Here is a 15,329-nt window from a genome sequence, read left to right as displayed (position 1 = left end):
GTTTTCTTTCTAACGCATTAATATATAAAATGAATCCGATTTATACCTTCCTGGAAACTAGGCTGAATTTTCTGATCTTGCATGTTATATTCAGTGTTTTAAGCAATTTTTCTTCTCTCTTTTAGATCATATTTTGATAATCCAGACTTAAAAAGTAGGTGCAAAAACCAAAAATTTTACTGTTCTGTTAGCCATAGTAATTGCTAAGAAGTGATGACTTTCCAAGAAGTGACCTGGGCAATATTTTCAGGCTTCTGTTGGAAATTTCAATGTCACATATTATTTTCTTGCTGGGATGTCATATTGCTTGTGCCATGGCATAGAATCGGTCTCTCATTAGTCTTCTGCTAATCAGAAGACAGTTAATCTGACAGGGTATTGCTAATGGTGTCATTTTAATTCCATGTAAATAAACTAAGAGTCGCTCACACAACCCACAACTCCCCATAATCAACACTTTACATCCAATCCAACTCTCAAGCTTCATTTTCACTGTAGCACATTTGTCATTTATAGTAAAAATATAGTTTTGTCTTGACTGAGTGTTCATCCTTAGAAAACTATCTGTTTATGAGGCCAACTTTGGGAGCTTCTCCTTTGTTGTGCTATTTAGGATCAAGTGTGTCTGAGAAACACATATGTGGCTGGAAAGAGGGGTGAGGAATTAGGGGCGATAAACAACCTCAGGCTCTCCCTCCCCCCCCTACTTCCATCTGTTTCTGCTCCAATGTACCCAAAGATCTGGCAGGCTGCCTGTGCTTCTGAGGACGAATCAATGAGCAGGGCCCTGAGTAAACAAGTGATTTGTGCTAGAAGCTACCAAAAAAACCCAAAACAACCTTTTAGATATTAGGCTGGGGGATGGGAGTGGTGGTGTATGGTATACTTTTATACTTCCATGATATTAAAAAAACCCCATATCAACCTGATTTTGAAGTCTCTTATCACCTTCTCTGGATAAATCTAGCCAATCTGGGTCATAGCAGAAAGTCACTTTTAATTAATCTCTTTATAAATCTGTCTGAAAAGATGAGTTTTTTTATGATTCAATTTTGTACTCCCTCCAAAATGTTGTACTTTACTACCCTACTGAACACAGTTCAGAGAATCTCGAGGCAAACTCTTTAAGAAGGAGATCTAGGGAAGTAATATGGTGGCTGATGGTACCTTCAGGGTGTGCATAAGGCCTGTTCCTAAGGCTGCCCAGCTCATCTGACTGTGCATAATCCCATTCCCAAGCCCCCACAATCAGTACCGTTCTGGCAAAAACCCCCATCACATATATTGTTGAAAATTCTCAGTTTTTTAAACCACCAAGGATTTTACAAATGCATGTCTTTACATATATCAAACAGTTCAAGAGTAAGTGGAGTTATATCATTTATATATTCATATTTTAGAACCAACTATATGGTAAAAAAACTGGGTCAATAACAGTCTTTCAGATGGTTGTCCACCATATATGTCCTTTGGGAACATTTAAATTTATAATTTGATAAAGGAATTCAGCCTAGTAGCCCTGTTTTTTGACCTTAAGCAAATGTGGTACAAGGCTCTATTAAATCTTCTAGTTTATGGGCTTTACCTTCTGAGGAGTTTTAGAAATTAACGTTGACCTTGCTCACTTCATTGTGCTTTATACTGTATGATTTTGAGCCAAAATTTCTATTTAATTGTAAAAAAAATTCTGGAAATGTACTTTCAAAATTTGCATGGCTGGTTTCTAAATGATGCTACAAGGCGTGCAGTTTCAGGCAGTTATTGCTCAGGGTTTTCTCCCCTAGGATGTACCTAATTATGTTTGTCATTTGCCATTTCCACAATAATAACAAACACTTCTGTTTGAAGTATCTCTGTATACCCTGTGATTTTAGATCGTTGCTTCTCAAGTCACTGACTGTGGGTAGGGTAGGGCTTTCACCCTACTTTGTTGTGAGAGGCATCTTAGGGTCCCCCAGGCATACTCACAGCTGCTGCTGATTACAGGTTGCTCTGAACTTCCCTCATATCAGCCTGTTTCCCCTGGTTTCTAACTTATGCATTGAACTTCATGTTTTTAACTACTGATCCTTTTCCCCAGTTGAAAATATAACACAAAATCATACACAAAAGAGTAAATAAAGAATGTTAGGGGAAACTGAAAAAATCATTTCTGTGTTAATGGGGAACGCATCATGCCAGGAAGCAGAACTACTCATTTGCATATTTGTAAACAACACTTCTGATTAAGCACAATTTTAAAAAGAAGTTCACTCATTCGTGGGAGCTAATTTCTGTGTTTGTAATTAAAAGTGTGCGTGTTTCAGCAACCCAACCAACCAAAACCAAAACAGATTAGAGCATGTCCTATCAACCATGTGGCCCTCCCTGGACCTGCCCAGAAATTATCCACCCCACCTGCTCCAACCTGGCAGTCTAGGAGGCCTTGGCCAGCGTGACATAAGCAACAGCGTGACGTAAGCAAACTCTGGTCTCACAGCAGGAGCATGATTAATGTCACTGGTTCCCTGACAATCAAAAGTTCTCATTATAAGCTACTCATAATATTTCTTAGCTTTCAAGATTCTCATGAAAAACACACACAATTTCTAATTTTCTTTGTGCATATAAAATCAAAATCTTAGGAGTGCACAAAGACAAAACCCTTTTTTCCTTCAAAACTTTAAGAAGTACTGATGCTACAGGAAGATGTTTCAGGTTCCTAGCACTACATATGTCTCCAAATTTGAGGTGCATACATTTTAGAAACCAGCTTGATATTTTATGATCACTCCCTGGGTATGGGTTCAAATACAATCACAGAAAAGTTGTTTTATGGCTTTGGTTCACATTTTTAGATACATAGTAGGCCAATAATATATTTTTTCCTTTAATTTGGATCCAAGAGCTCTAACATTTAAAAACCAAAAGATCTACAGCACTGATTTCTGACTTAAATGGTAACTTACCCTAGGACAGTTAAGGATTTATAGCCTGAGGGCTTGAGGCTGATGAGAAGATCTACACAGGACTGTGATTCCTGGGGTCTGGCCAGAGCTCAGCCATCCTCTAGGGAGACACTTACACAGCACCCCTCTGTGCAAGATCACAAAGCCTGTGAGTCATTATGGCCTCTCCCAAGCCAGTTGCTAAACCTCACATCATGGACAGGGCAGGCATTCCAACATGACTATCACCACTTTGGGATAATGTCCAGTTTAAGTGTACACCGGCCTATTCCCCACCCCCTTTCTGAAACAGGTTCTGACTTTCCATCTTTTCCTGGCTGGCAGTTCTCTAGAGTGGCTCTAATTTGGGCATCTCCTAACTGTCCCAGCTGCTCCTTAACTTTTCCTGGTGTACTGTAAATGACACCTTTAGTATCTTGTGGCTCTGGGCTCAGATCAAGTCTCCAAAAATGTGGTATGTGTCAGCTCTAAAGGCCAACACTTTTTTCCTACTTTAAAGCTAATTATATACCATACTCTACAGCCTACAAGACCTTGATCCTTTGGGAAAGTGAGGAGCTAAAAGAATACACAGAATGGAGGGGAAGATGATTTTCCCACAGAACTCCAGGACTCTTCCATTTAGTGCTCTAACTTTAGTACTTATATACTCTAAGATGTGCTTCCTTCTGAACAAGTTTCTGCTGAGCAGATGATTCCCAGGGAGGAGGAAGATAGTTGTTGGTTGCATTTCTATATCTAAAGTGGGGATACGTAGAGAACCTGCCTCTGGTGTATGTGATATTCCTGGAGAGGAAAGAAGGCCCCTCCCCACTTCTCCCCTGGCTTTCTGGCAGGCTGAGGTGAAGTGACTTCTACGCCTCTGCTTTACATGTATATGATCTGTAGACCCGTGGCCTATTCCCAGGAGCTCTTGTGAGGCATCATGAAATTCTTGCCCAGAAACCTGACCTGTAATGACAGTTGAGCTCTCAGGTCAGCGCCTGGTGTGGGTGCACCACAACCTGTGCTGGTCTTCAGGCTGGCATCCCAATGGTACTTGACTGTTTCTCAGCAGCCCTGCTGATATCAGGCACTTGGCCAGGATCCCAACCTGAGCTACTCAAGCTCAGTGCATTTCCAGAGAGGGGCAAGTATCATTCCCTCCCTCAGATCTGGGCATTTGCACACATTGTACCTTTGGCCTAGAATACTCCATTGAACCCTCATAGCTTGGATAATGCCTCCTCATTCTTCAGATCTCAGCTTAAACATCATTTTCTCCAGAAAGCCTTCTCTGACTTGGCAGAGGAGCAAAGCATCCCAGCTATGTGCTCCTACAGTACCATGCAATTTTGCTATCACAGCATTTAACGTTTAACACACTGTATCAGAGCCTATCTTTCTGGCTAGCATATATAGTTGACCCTCGAACAACATGAGGGTTAGGGCGGCCAACCCCCACACAGTCAAAAATCATATAACTTAAGTTGGTCCTCTGCATCTGCGGATTCCTAGCTGCACATCAAAAATACTGTTTTTAATCCTCAGTTGGCTGAACCCACAGATGCGAAACCGGGAGTACAGAGGGCCAACTGTATAAAAAAATCCGTGTATAGTGTACCCACGTAGTTCAAACCCGTGTTGCTCAAGGGCCAATTGTAATTAATATGATGAAGATAGAGATTCTGTCTTTTCAATATTATATCCCCAGAGCCTGGCATGTAGTAAGTACTTGATGTATATTTGATAGATGGTTATTCATTTAATAATTACTGATTGTATACCTCTGTGTATTAGGCACCATGCTAGGCAGCAGAGATACAGTGGTGAGCAAAACCAGACTTCTGCCCTAGCAGAGAGAGAGAGAGAGAGAGAGAGAGAGAGAGAGAGAAAATTACCTATCACATAAACAGACATAAAGTTACAACTGTGGTGTTATGAAGGAGAACATGGTGCTGATTCCTTACAGCAGTGACAACTGAGCTAAGGTAAGTGGGAAGAGTAGGATGTTAACGAGGAAAAGAGAAGAACACTCCGTGCAATAGGTGTAACAATACGCACAGGCTTGTGAAGACAGGGATGAGGAGGGTATGTCTGAGTTGCTGAGGGAAGTCAGATGAGGCTGAGAGAGGCGGACGGGTCTGACCACATAGGAACTTGTGGTCCATGCTGACACTTTTAGACTCTGATCCTAATTATAAGGGTAAATCATTGAAAGGTTTTAAGCTAGGAGAACAGTGAAGACGGGGGAAATAGAATTGGGCTACTTAAGATAAAATGAGCAGCTTTTTGTGATGGATGTGAGGGTGACTGGAGAGAGGTGCCCAGGAAGACTTGCCTAATGGACAGATGGTGGTGCCATTCACTGAGATGGGGAACAATGGCAGAGGACCTGCGCTTGGAGGTAACAATCACAAGTCTAGTTTCAGACATATTGAGTTTGAGGTCCTGTTAAGGATGTACATGCAGTTGTCTAAGATCTATAGAGATCTGTAATAGAAATACAAATTCATGAGTCATCTGTGAAAGGCTGTAACTAAAGAAGTGGGGCATGAATGAGATCAATTAGGGGGAAAATATAAGTTGAAGAAAAAAGTCAACTCAGGATTGAAGTTTGAGAAAAGCCAATATCTGATGTCTGGGCACAGAGATTGAGAAGGAGCAGCCAAAATGAGTAGACAGAAAACTATTGATCTGGGTCACAGAAGTCAAGGGCAGAGTCAAAAAGGAGAGAGCAGTCAACAGAGAAGAGAAAACTGGTAGTGACCTTGAGAAAGTCAGAGAAGATGGGATCAAAGGCACAAGTGGAAAAATTGGCCTTACACTCAAAGAGGGACAGATGCTCTATTATAGGAGGAGCAAAGGCGACAGGCACTGGTAGATTTATGTCTTTGTAGTTAGAGTTGAGGGAATTCTATTTTCTCTGTGAAGAAGTGAGTCTCTGCTGAGAGAGAGGGGAGAAAGTAGGGGACAGAGTTTTGTTCAAAACAGTAGAGAGTGGGAAAAGCGAGTTGACTACTGAAACATAGAAAAATGACTGGGACATATTATTGAGGACCTATCTGAAGGGGTGAAAATGAATCAAACTGCCCTGTTATGTTCTTTTTTCTAACAGTGCTTGCTGCTCTTGTGTACATACACAGAAAGCACATAGTTAAGTGAACTAACAAATTAAGGAAGGACCAAACAAGCAGCAGAAGTCAGGGTAACTTGACAAAGTTAAGGAACAGAAACAAAGATAAAGGACAAAGTCCTCTGCTGCTGTGATACCGACTCTGTTCTTCTATTTGACCTACAAGTAGCACCCACAGCCCACTGCTAACCTTTAGTAGAGCTGGAGGCTGAAGCAGGCCGAGAGGATCGCTTCCGATGTCCGTTTTCCACACTTTCAGAAGCCACAGCTGGCTCTTCAGTTCGGGAGTTTCTCCGGCTTGGAGTTTTGGACTTTTCAATGATCTCTTTGGGCTCACTGCTGACAGATGGAAGCACAAAGTTTCCAAGGAGGTGAGGGAATCAACTCACACAAAAAGGGGCTCTTCAGATAGAGTTTCATTCATAAGGCAGGAGAACTACATAGGCATTCTGGAGAAAAAATATTCCATCCTGGGACAATGAGCAAAATTATCTTTTGTATTACTGACAATTTAAAAGTGAGTCTAGCTTGTTACATTAGTAAAAATAAAGTACTAAGGCATAATGCTAGTGAATTTGTGGAAAAACAGGTAAAAGACATTAAGAATTTCACATAAAAAAAACTCCCAACTTCCTCATCAATTTTCCTAACATAATAATATTCCCCTTCAAAATTTAATAGTACCTAAAATCTAAGAAATTACTAACATACTGGCATTTACTATGAACCTGGTGTAGTCAGATAATGGCTTATTACAAGTCACATTACAGAAGAATATACACGGGAATATCACAATACACTGATGGTATATTGATTGCCCCTACTTCAATCCCCTTTTTTAGTACACAAAGATTTAAAATTGATAATATCCAGTATTACTGAGAGTATATGGACAAAAACGGATGGAGTGTAAACTGTAACCCAGTGGTTCTCAACAGGGGACAGTTTTACCTCCTAGGGGACGTTTAGCAACGTCTGGAGACATTTTTAATTTGTCATGACTTGGGGGAAAAGGGGGAATGGGGAGATACTACTAGCGTCTTTTAGTGCCACCAACCAAGGATGCCATTAAACATCCTATAATGCGTAAGACACCCCCCCAAAAAAAAATTTATCTCATCTAAACTGTCAATAATGCTGAGGCTGAGAAACCCTGGTATAATCCTCTGACTCAGCAATTGCATTTCTAGGTGCCCAAGGAAATAAATCTTTTTACAGAGCTCTAATTACACAAGGATGTCAAAGCATTTTATTCATACTAATGAAAAGAGAAGACCTAAATGCTTAACAATAGACTAAATCATAGCACATCATATGCAGTCAAAAAATTCATGTTGTAAAGGTCATTTAATAATACAAACTGTTCATATCACGGTGAGAAAAAAATGTTACCACCATTATGAATAGTATAATCCCATTTTCATTATAATTATATTGAGTATATATGCAACCACATATGAATGAATGGGTGTGAGATATACGTGTTGTGTGTGTGTGTGTGTACAATATATAGCATTTATATGTAAACATTATATATTAGATGTAACACAATATATTAGTTCTACATAAACAGTTAGTGTTTATATAATACATGAAACACTATCTGTACATATATTCTGTGAAGAGGACTAGAAGAAGATGAACTAAAATACGCAATGAATATTGTTCAGTTGTAGGAATACTGGTTTACTGGTGAGTAATTTTCTTCTTTGTAATTCTCTGATCTGATTTGAATTTCAAGTTTTCTTTAATAAACTTTTTACTTTCATGGTATAAAAAAATGCATGTTAAAAGCATCAGAAAAGAAGCTGATTAAATTTGCTTGTAAGACATAGAACTAAAACAAAAGTAATGCAACAACAACAAAAACTGGTCAAAGAGATGCCTCCTCTGGGAAGTCTCCTGTGTTTTGGGTTCACAGTCCGTATTTGGCATTCGAGAGTAGCCATCAGACTATCTAACTTGTTTTATTTTAATGTCTTCTGCCTTCCACCAGCTTATGAGCTCCTTAAAGGCATAAATTATGGCCTGTCAACTATGGCTACCCCTCTGCTGCTCACTCCTGCCAGAGGACCCTTCGCTGGCAGCACTATGGCTCAGAATTTGGCTACACTGTTCACTACCCTAGTTTTATATGTAACAACTGCCCCACAAGCCAAGGCAAGTCAAGGAAAGGTGAGGCTGGAGCTGGTGTGGAATTACAAGTCAGGGAGATTTACACATTCTTTTAGAGGTTGGTGAGGATGGCTTTCTGGCTGGGAGCCCAGAAAATGGTCAAAGCCTCTGAGGAAGGAAGATTCCTAATGGAGGTGCCTCTTTTTCCTGGCAAAACAAATGTCACAGCAACACTGTCCTGGTGTTTATATAATGTTATGAACATTATGTAGTCAATGTTCAGGGAGCTCTAGAAACAAACACCCACAGGGTCTTTTTGGTCTGATTACCTTCTTTCGCTAGCCACATAGTTGGTGTATGCTTGAGAAATGCAAATGAATTCAATTATTAGCCCAATCCAAATAAAACTAGACAGGCAGAGTGGTGTAGTAGAAATAGCAAAGAATTTGGAGTCAGAAGGACAGGGGTCAAGTTTTAGTTTGCATTTATTGGCGATATTTAATTCTCTCTAAGCTTCAGATTCTTGATCTATAACAGAAATCCCCATCTTGCCTGCTGCAATACGTTAGTGAAGTGTGAGGGCTCTGGAGTCTGAAGGTCTGGGTTTGAATTTCAGCTTCACTATTTACTAAAACTGTGACCTTGGGCAATTTAGTTAACCTCTCTGAGTTTTAGGTTCCTTATCTCCAAGGGAGAATTTACTTTCCTAATACATACCGTGAAAATTAAATGGATAATACATCCAGGGAGCTTGTAGCCCAGTGCATGGCATGGAACAGTATTCAAATAAATGCTGGCTATTATTACTACCTCACAGGGTTAATATGAGGATTAAACGAAAAAATGATTGTGAATGTGTTTTACAAGCTAAGATGATGTACAAATAGGAGAAATTCTTTAAAATGTTATCTACTACATTCCTACACTAAAAAAGGAGTGACTGTTGGAAAACAATACTCCTCTCCAGGGGGCAGAGGTTGAAGCCACAGTTATATTTTATGTTGTTAGGTTATGTGGGGCAACATCGTACAACAGAAAAAACACGGGTTTTGGGGCCAGGCCCCACCTGGCTTTCTCCTTCTTCCACCTTGAGGATCAAACAGCTCTACTTCAGGGGTTGCAAGGACTTTTTTAATGAGAATGATGGCAATAGCTCAGACATAGTGAACATTTACTATGTACTCACCACGCTGAGTGCTGAACATGTTACCTCAGTTAGTATTTAAAACAATCATGAAAGGTAGACACTTAGCCACCAAGTTTTATTAAGAGAAATACAATCTCTGAGGGTTTAGGACTCATGACAACTCCTTACTTTAGCAGGAAGAAGAGACTGGTGCAAAGAGGGAGGGAACAGGACAAGGTGACGAGAGGTTTAAAAGCTGAGAAAGCGGATACCCTTCAAAGAGGCTTATGCCATATTCATGCTAAGTCTGCAGAAATGATCATCTTACCTTTGCCCAGAGACTATGACAGCATTTGCCTCGAGTTCTGTAAAAAATACAAAGGACAGAAATGAGATGTGGAAGTGTCTGGCATATACGTGCCCAGGGAGAAGCTAGATGTCTAAGAGAATTCTGAATGCCCTGTTTAGGCTGACATGTCTCTGCCCAGTAGTAGCCTCATCCTACATGGTACAGAGACAGAGCTGGCAGAGACACAACTCGGATGTCTGGGGCATACGACACTTACTTGGTCTATTTTTATTTCTACTCCACAACACAATCCTATTTGGATCAACAGAACTAAATTCACACTGCCTGGTTCGTATTTCACCCTGCTATAACTAGGTTAGTAAAATAAGCCTCTTTTCTCTCATGTAGAAGAGATTGTTTTCATTCTTAAAATATCCCCACCCTCCTGACACTGTTCTTTTTTTTTAAAGACAGTAATCTTCCAATATGTCTTAAACATCTATGAAGAACGCACTCCTCCAAAGAACTTGCTTATTGAGTTTTAGAGGGCAGACCACTTTGAGATATCGCCTACAGACCTCATTATGTTCCTCTCTTCCTCAACCTCCCGGCAAATACCCTCCAAGAAAAGAAAAGCTCAGTAATTTGTCTAGCAGGTTTTGCTTAAATGAGCCTCCTATAGGTTTGCCAGGCACTTCTTTCTTAGCACCAGCAGACAAACATCTTCTTCCTCCATTTTATGCCTTTAGGAAAGTTCCATCTTTACTAAAAGACTTCCCTGATGCACTTGATAGCAGTGAACTTTCCTGCCTCTGGTCTACCACAGCTCTGTACCTATACCTGGCCCTGCTTTTCGGGACCTCAGCGCCTCAGGCTTAGTACCATACCCTACTGATTACCTGGTAACCTCCTTGAAGGCAATGAAGCTCGAGTCCCTGGGTTGGATTCTGACATCATGGCTTACTAGCCATGTGACCGTGAGTACATTACTTGACCTCTCTGTGCTCAATGCTTCATCTGATAACCACTTTACCCACTTCAAAGTTAAGATTAAATAACACATATAAAAGTTTAGTACAGCACCTGGTGCGTAGTAGTAACTCAATATTAGCTATTATTATTGTTGCTATGGTGCTCATGTTGACGCAGCCTTCATGTGAGGAGGCTGGAGAACTCTGCCTTTAATGCACAATGCTGGCAGAAGAGAATCCTTGCTTCTCATCTGCTGTTAAGCTCCCCATATCTAAATCATAAAACCCCTCTCCAAGAAATAGACACCAACTCAGAGAATCTCTGCTGCCTTGCTGGCTCTGGTGGAGCAAAGAAACTCAGGTAATGTGTACTCAGAAATGAAAACGGCTAAGTCAAAGAAGGTGATTACAAAGAAATCTTGATTAGCTTGCTCTTTTGGAGTAAAATTCAAAGCTTTTGAGACTTAACACTATCACAGTTAATTCATATAAGTCGAGATCAGAGGGGTTTGGTGAAAGCAATGAGTGGCTTTGGGGTATTTTAAGATTCATTTAAGTCAAACTTTTAAAAGGAACAGGATTCTTTGGCCAACAGTCTGAGGAAGACATATGACATGATATGGTTAAGGCCCGTTTTCTGGAGTAAAGAGCTGGGACAGGAAATGGAATTCCCTTCCCCTTTCTAGTTGCTCCTTTTCTCACCAAAAAGGAATTTTATTATCTACCCCTTCTCTGAATAACCTGCTCCATCTCTCCCAATGTCAGATATCATGTAGGCAGTTCACAGCTAAGGAAGAATCTGGGTGGCTGAATGCTTTTTGCTCGTTCATTCTTTTCAAAGGCCTGATTTTACCCAAAGAGTGTGCAGTAGAAAGTCCTATCCATCATCACACAGGACACAACGTCCCGAAGCAGGTTTAAACATAATCACAAGTTATACCTTACTTTTACTGGCTTAGACCGACTCACAGTATTAAACATGGCTGTATTGTTTTCTGCTTACACATTTTGTCAGGTGTGTGAACTGTACTGTAAATGAGATTCTAACATCCTTGTGGAAAGCAGTCATACTTCATTTTTTTGTACTCCTCCAATGACCTATAGTGACAATGACCCTGGCAAGAAGCAACTGTAACATACATGACATTTAGGTGCTTTGGCAGTCCAATCTACTGTTATGGCCATCAAGACCCTCATGTGCTCAGAGCTGACCCAGCAACCCACAGAAATTATCTGTCAGATTACCATGGACTCCACCTTCCACCTTCCAGAAACACCACCCCTAGTGCTATTTACAATATCTTGGTCATGGAAAGAAACCCAATGCCATCCAGAGATGACTGAAATGACTGTCTCTCTGGAGGAATGGCTACCTCACCATAGCAGAGGTTCTCGGAACAAGCCTCCACTCCTGTCACAATCATGCAATCACTATCTTAGTGCAGTAACACTTGCTACTCCAGTGAGTTACTATATACCAGTCAGTCATCTGCCAGGGTTATGGAACAGGGCAAACTCTGCAATGGAAACCACCCACAGACAACGGGTACTGAGATGCCCTTCTTGAATTCCCTGGCTGACACCAGGAATGCGTAAGAGAGCAAGCTGGTCAGGGAGGAAAATAACCTCAAAGAGTACTGCACAAGCTCTGCCATTCAATCGAAGTCTGTTCTGAAGCAAACAGATAAGAAAGTTTCAGGTACTTCCTGGCACTCTGAGTACAGCAGTGGTGCCTTCACATGTAACTCATTCCATTCCAAGAGTTTTTCCAAAGTGTGCCTTACCTGGTCTGGTAACAGACCCCTGCAGTGCCGTGGCTGGAGTTTCCTTTGGGACTAAACTCTGTGAAGGAGCTAAGGCAAGACAAAAAACATACAGGCCTTTTACTTTCTTTTCTAAACAAAACAGAAAGCATCGACTGAATCAAGGGCTAAGTAACTGCTGAAGTACACATTCTCTTAGAGGGCAGTACTAGAAGTTGGCTTTGAAAGTACATTTCAAAACTTACTTAAAAAATTAACTACTATAACACTCAGTAATAAAGACTACCTCTAACGGTATTTGGCTTTCCTTTCTTGTGTGTACAAAGATCAAGGACGGAGCTGGCCATGAGGGTAATAGCACTCATAGTTTTTACTTCTTGGGGTCAAGTTCTGTCCAGTTTCTAAAAAACCCCAGAGTATACTTTAGTCAGCCCTCCAAACCACTTTCAGGGGCACAATTACCCGATTCACCTTACCATTTAAAAAATTCTGTCTCATTCCTCTAAAGACTACCCTCCTTAATACCCAAAATGAATCATACAATTTGTTTTGTACTTTTCTACAGCACCTGGTAAGAGCAATGCGCATAAAGCAGGTATTCAATTCATACTTAATACATCAATTTGATATGTCATTTACTTATCTAATAGGTACGAGGAACTTACTAGGGGCAAGGCCAAGCACCCTTAGAGACCAAATTACATCCTCCCTGTTCATCAGGAACTCAATCTAGTATTGAAGGTAAGGTACACACATGAGGTACGTTGAACTGCACTGTGATGTTATATAAAGGAGGTTCATAAGTATAAAGTGCTATAGGTGTCCAAAGCATGGGAGATTGATTCTAGATTGAAAAATGTGCAAGTACTTTAAAGGGAGAAACGTACATGTGTGAAAGTACATTAAAGGCTTTGAAGGACAGAGAGAACCTAGGTGCTTGCAGAGAAATGAAATAGAATATACAATATACCCTAGAATGGAAACTTCTTGGAGCATAAAGATTAAGGGCATAGATATGCCAGTCATTCAAGAGTATGTCCTCCCATCTTGACACTTAAGTCTTACATTATAGAGAAATTCGGCAACAGTAAGTTTTATGCTCTTCTGGAAATTATGAATTTCGCAGCTCTCTCTTCCTACTAGTAAAGAGTCAATACTGTATTTGTGGTAAGAACTGATTTTGGAAGCTTATCTGATAAAGCTTAAATCTATACCTTAACTCCTACTTTTAACTCCAGTATTGATTTCTCGCATTTTCAAGGTAAAAGCACAGTAGCCCCTTGAAAAAGAATGGAAACAATCTTAACTAAAATTGAGAATTTTTCCCAACTGCTGGTTTATCTCCCCAAGGCTCACATATTTCTCTAGGATTATATATGATCCAGATAAAAATATTTTCTAATCACTTCATCATTATTCTCTTGGTACCTGAGGGGAAAGTGCCCTGAAAAAAAATGGGAACATTTAATAGCAGAGAATGTATTCGTCACACCAAATTATTTTTAATTCTTAGGGCTGACCTCCATGAACAGAATTAGGACCAGAAACCTACAGAGCCAGCTCTGTGAACTCTGTCTCCTGCAAGGGCAGTGAACTCCTTCAAGCCCTTCTCCTTCCCTGTATCTCTGGCACTGAAGAGGCAGAAAGAAGGTTAAGTAACCTTTCCAGAGCTCTGTGTGAGGCAATGTGCTGGCCACTTTGTGCTAAGTTCTCTCATTCAATTTTTGTATAAATTCTGGGAGGTAGCAATTACAATCTATGTTTTATAGGTGAAGTACATGGCTTATAAGAGGTTAAGGAATTTCTCCAACTGCAATTGGTAACCAGTGGAGCTAGAATTTGAACTCTGATCTTACCCTGAAGCTCGTGTTCTTTCTGCCCCTTCTCATGGGTGCTTACCACTCAGGAGTAGGCACTCGAAGCATTTTAACTGCATAAACAAGACAGGGACTATTAGCTGGCCTAGGATATAGCAAAGGTCCTTCCTAGCTTTGGCAGCGTGTGACTGATTCTGCTCGGAAACAGAGCTTCTGCACCACTTAAGCCTCAAAGGAGGAGGAATGTGTGCATGTGGGAGGAAGGGTGCAAAGAGAAGGAGGGGAGAAGTACACCTATGCATCCAGCATTAGGCCACTTTAACCGTACATGGTAAATAATCTGAACTAGATATACATGAATGGAATGGTCTAACTGACAAAGAGATTGAATCAAAAAGAAACTGGTATTTTTTTTAAATTTTTTTTTTACCATTTATTACTATATTCTAGTCTTGTGCTAAACATGTTATACACGCTATCTCCTTGAATTCTTGTAACTACTATTGTCTCTATACCACAAAGGAAGAAACTGAAGTTTGGAGTGGTCACGTAACTTGCCTCAGCCCACACAGCTGGTAAATACTGGTGTTGATATACCAACCTAAGCCTACCTGTCTCTCAACCACTTTGCTCCTTCCATGACTATTATCATGAAACCTGATTTTCTGGCAAGCCCTCCTCTGGAGCAGTCAATCAGGAGGAAATAGGCCCTGGGACAGAGGACAGTGAGGAAGGGGCTATGACAACCACCACTGACCTGTTGCGAGCAAGTCTTTATTACGGTAAGGGGAACTTGCCGAAGCTGCGGTTCACATTTAAGGGACAATGTCAAGCTGGAGGTTCACCGTACAACTTTGAACAAATACTGCACTTCTCTGAGCTTCAACCTACTCACCCACAGAAGGGGGTTAGGGCTACCTAACATGGTTTCGTATGAAGATGAGATAACACATGTAAAAAGGCTTCCTTGTAAAACGAAAAACTACATAAATGAAAGGTATATTTCATTTCAGCACCATGTTAATCAATGTAAACTTCACATGGGATTTTAAAAGTCTATTTCCCAAAGTACTTCCAATAAACGAAATACCACTCCTGCCATGTAGCCCATTCTTCTTCCTCCAAGTAGAAAAGGAGTCATGCTCTCTCGTGGGATAGGCCATCAAAAAACAGACAGGAGATGAT

At 40.6% G+C, this 15,329-nt stretch overlaps 1 protein-coding gene and 1 long non-coding RNA gene across 9 annotated transcripts in view; one reads left to right on the top strand and one right to left on the bottom strand.

Moving 5' to 3' along the window:
• NCOA6 (nuclear receptor coactivator 6) overlaps window positions 1-15,329 on the bottom strand; it is an 85,644-nt gene that overhangs the window by 1,526 nt on the left and 68,789 nt on the right. For 7 of the 8 annotated variants that reach the window (XM_019733538.2, XM_019733577.2, XM_019733587.2 and 4 more), the window contains 3 exons: window positions 12,349-12,417; window positions 9,633-9,669; window positions 6,254-6,402 (listed from right to left, as the gene is read on the bottom strand). In XM_019733538.2, coding sequence (XP_019589097.2) covers window positions 6,254-6,402; window positions 9,633-9,669; window positions 12,349-12,417 — 255 coding nt within the window. The remainder of the gene's footprint in view (window positions 1-6,253; window positions 6,403-9,632; window positions 9,670-12,348; window positions 12,418-15,329) is intronic. The other variant, XM_019733567.2, reaches the window with a different exon arrangement.
• Window positions 12,553-15,238, top strand: LOC141568274 (uncharacterized). The gene is made up of 2 exons (XR_012491384.1): window positions 12,553-13,068; window positions 13,841-15,238. It is a non-coding gene; the product is annotated as an uncharacterized LOC141568274 (long non-coding RNA).

Source organism: Rhinolophus sinicus, linkage group LG13, assembly GCF_036562045.2.
Source record: "Rhinolophus sinicus isolate RSC01 linkage group LG13, ASM3656204v1, whole genome shotgun sequence".
Taxonomy (NCBI): Eukaryota; Metazoa; Chordata; class Mammalia; order Chiroptera; family Rhinolophidae; genus Rhinolophus; species Rhinolophus sinicus.
The sequence above is the reverse complement of the archived record's forward strand: the minus strand, read 5'-3'. Positions and strand labels throughout refer to the sequence as shown.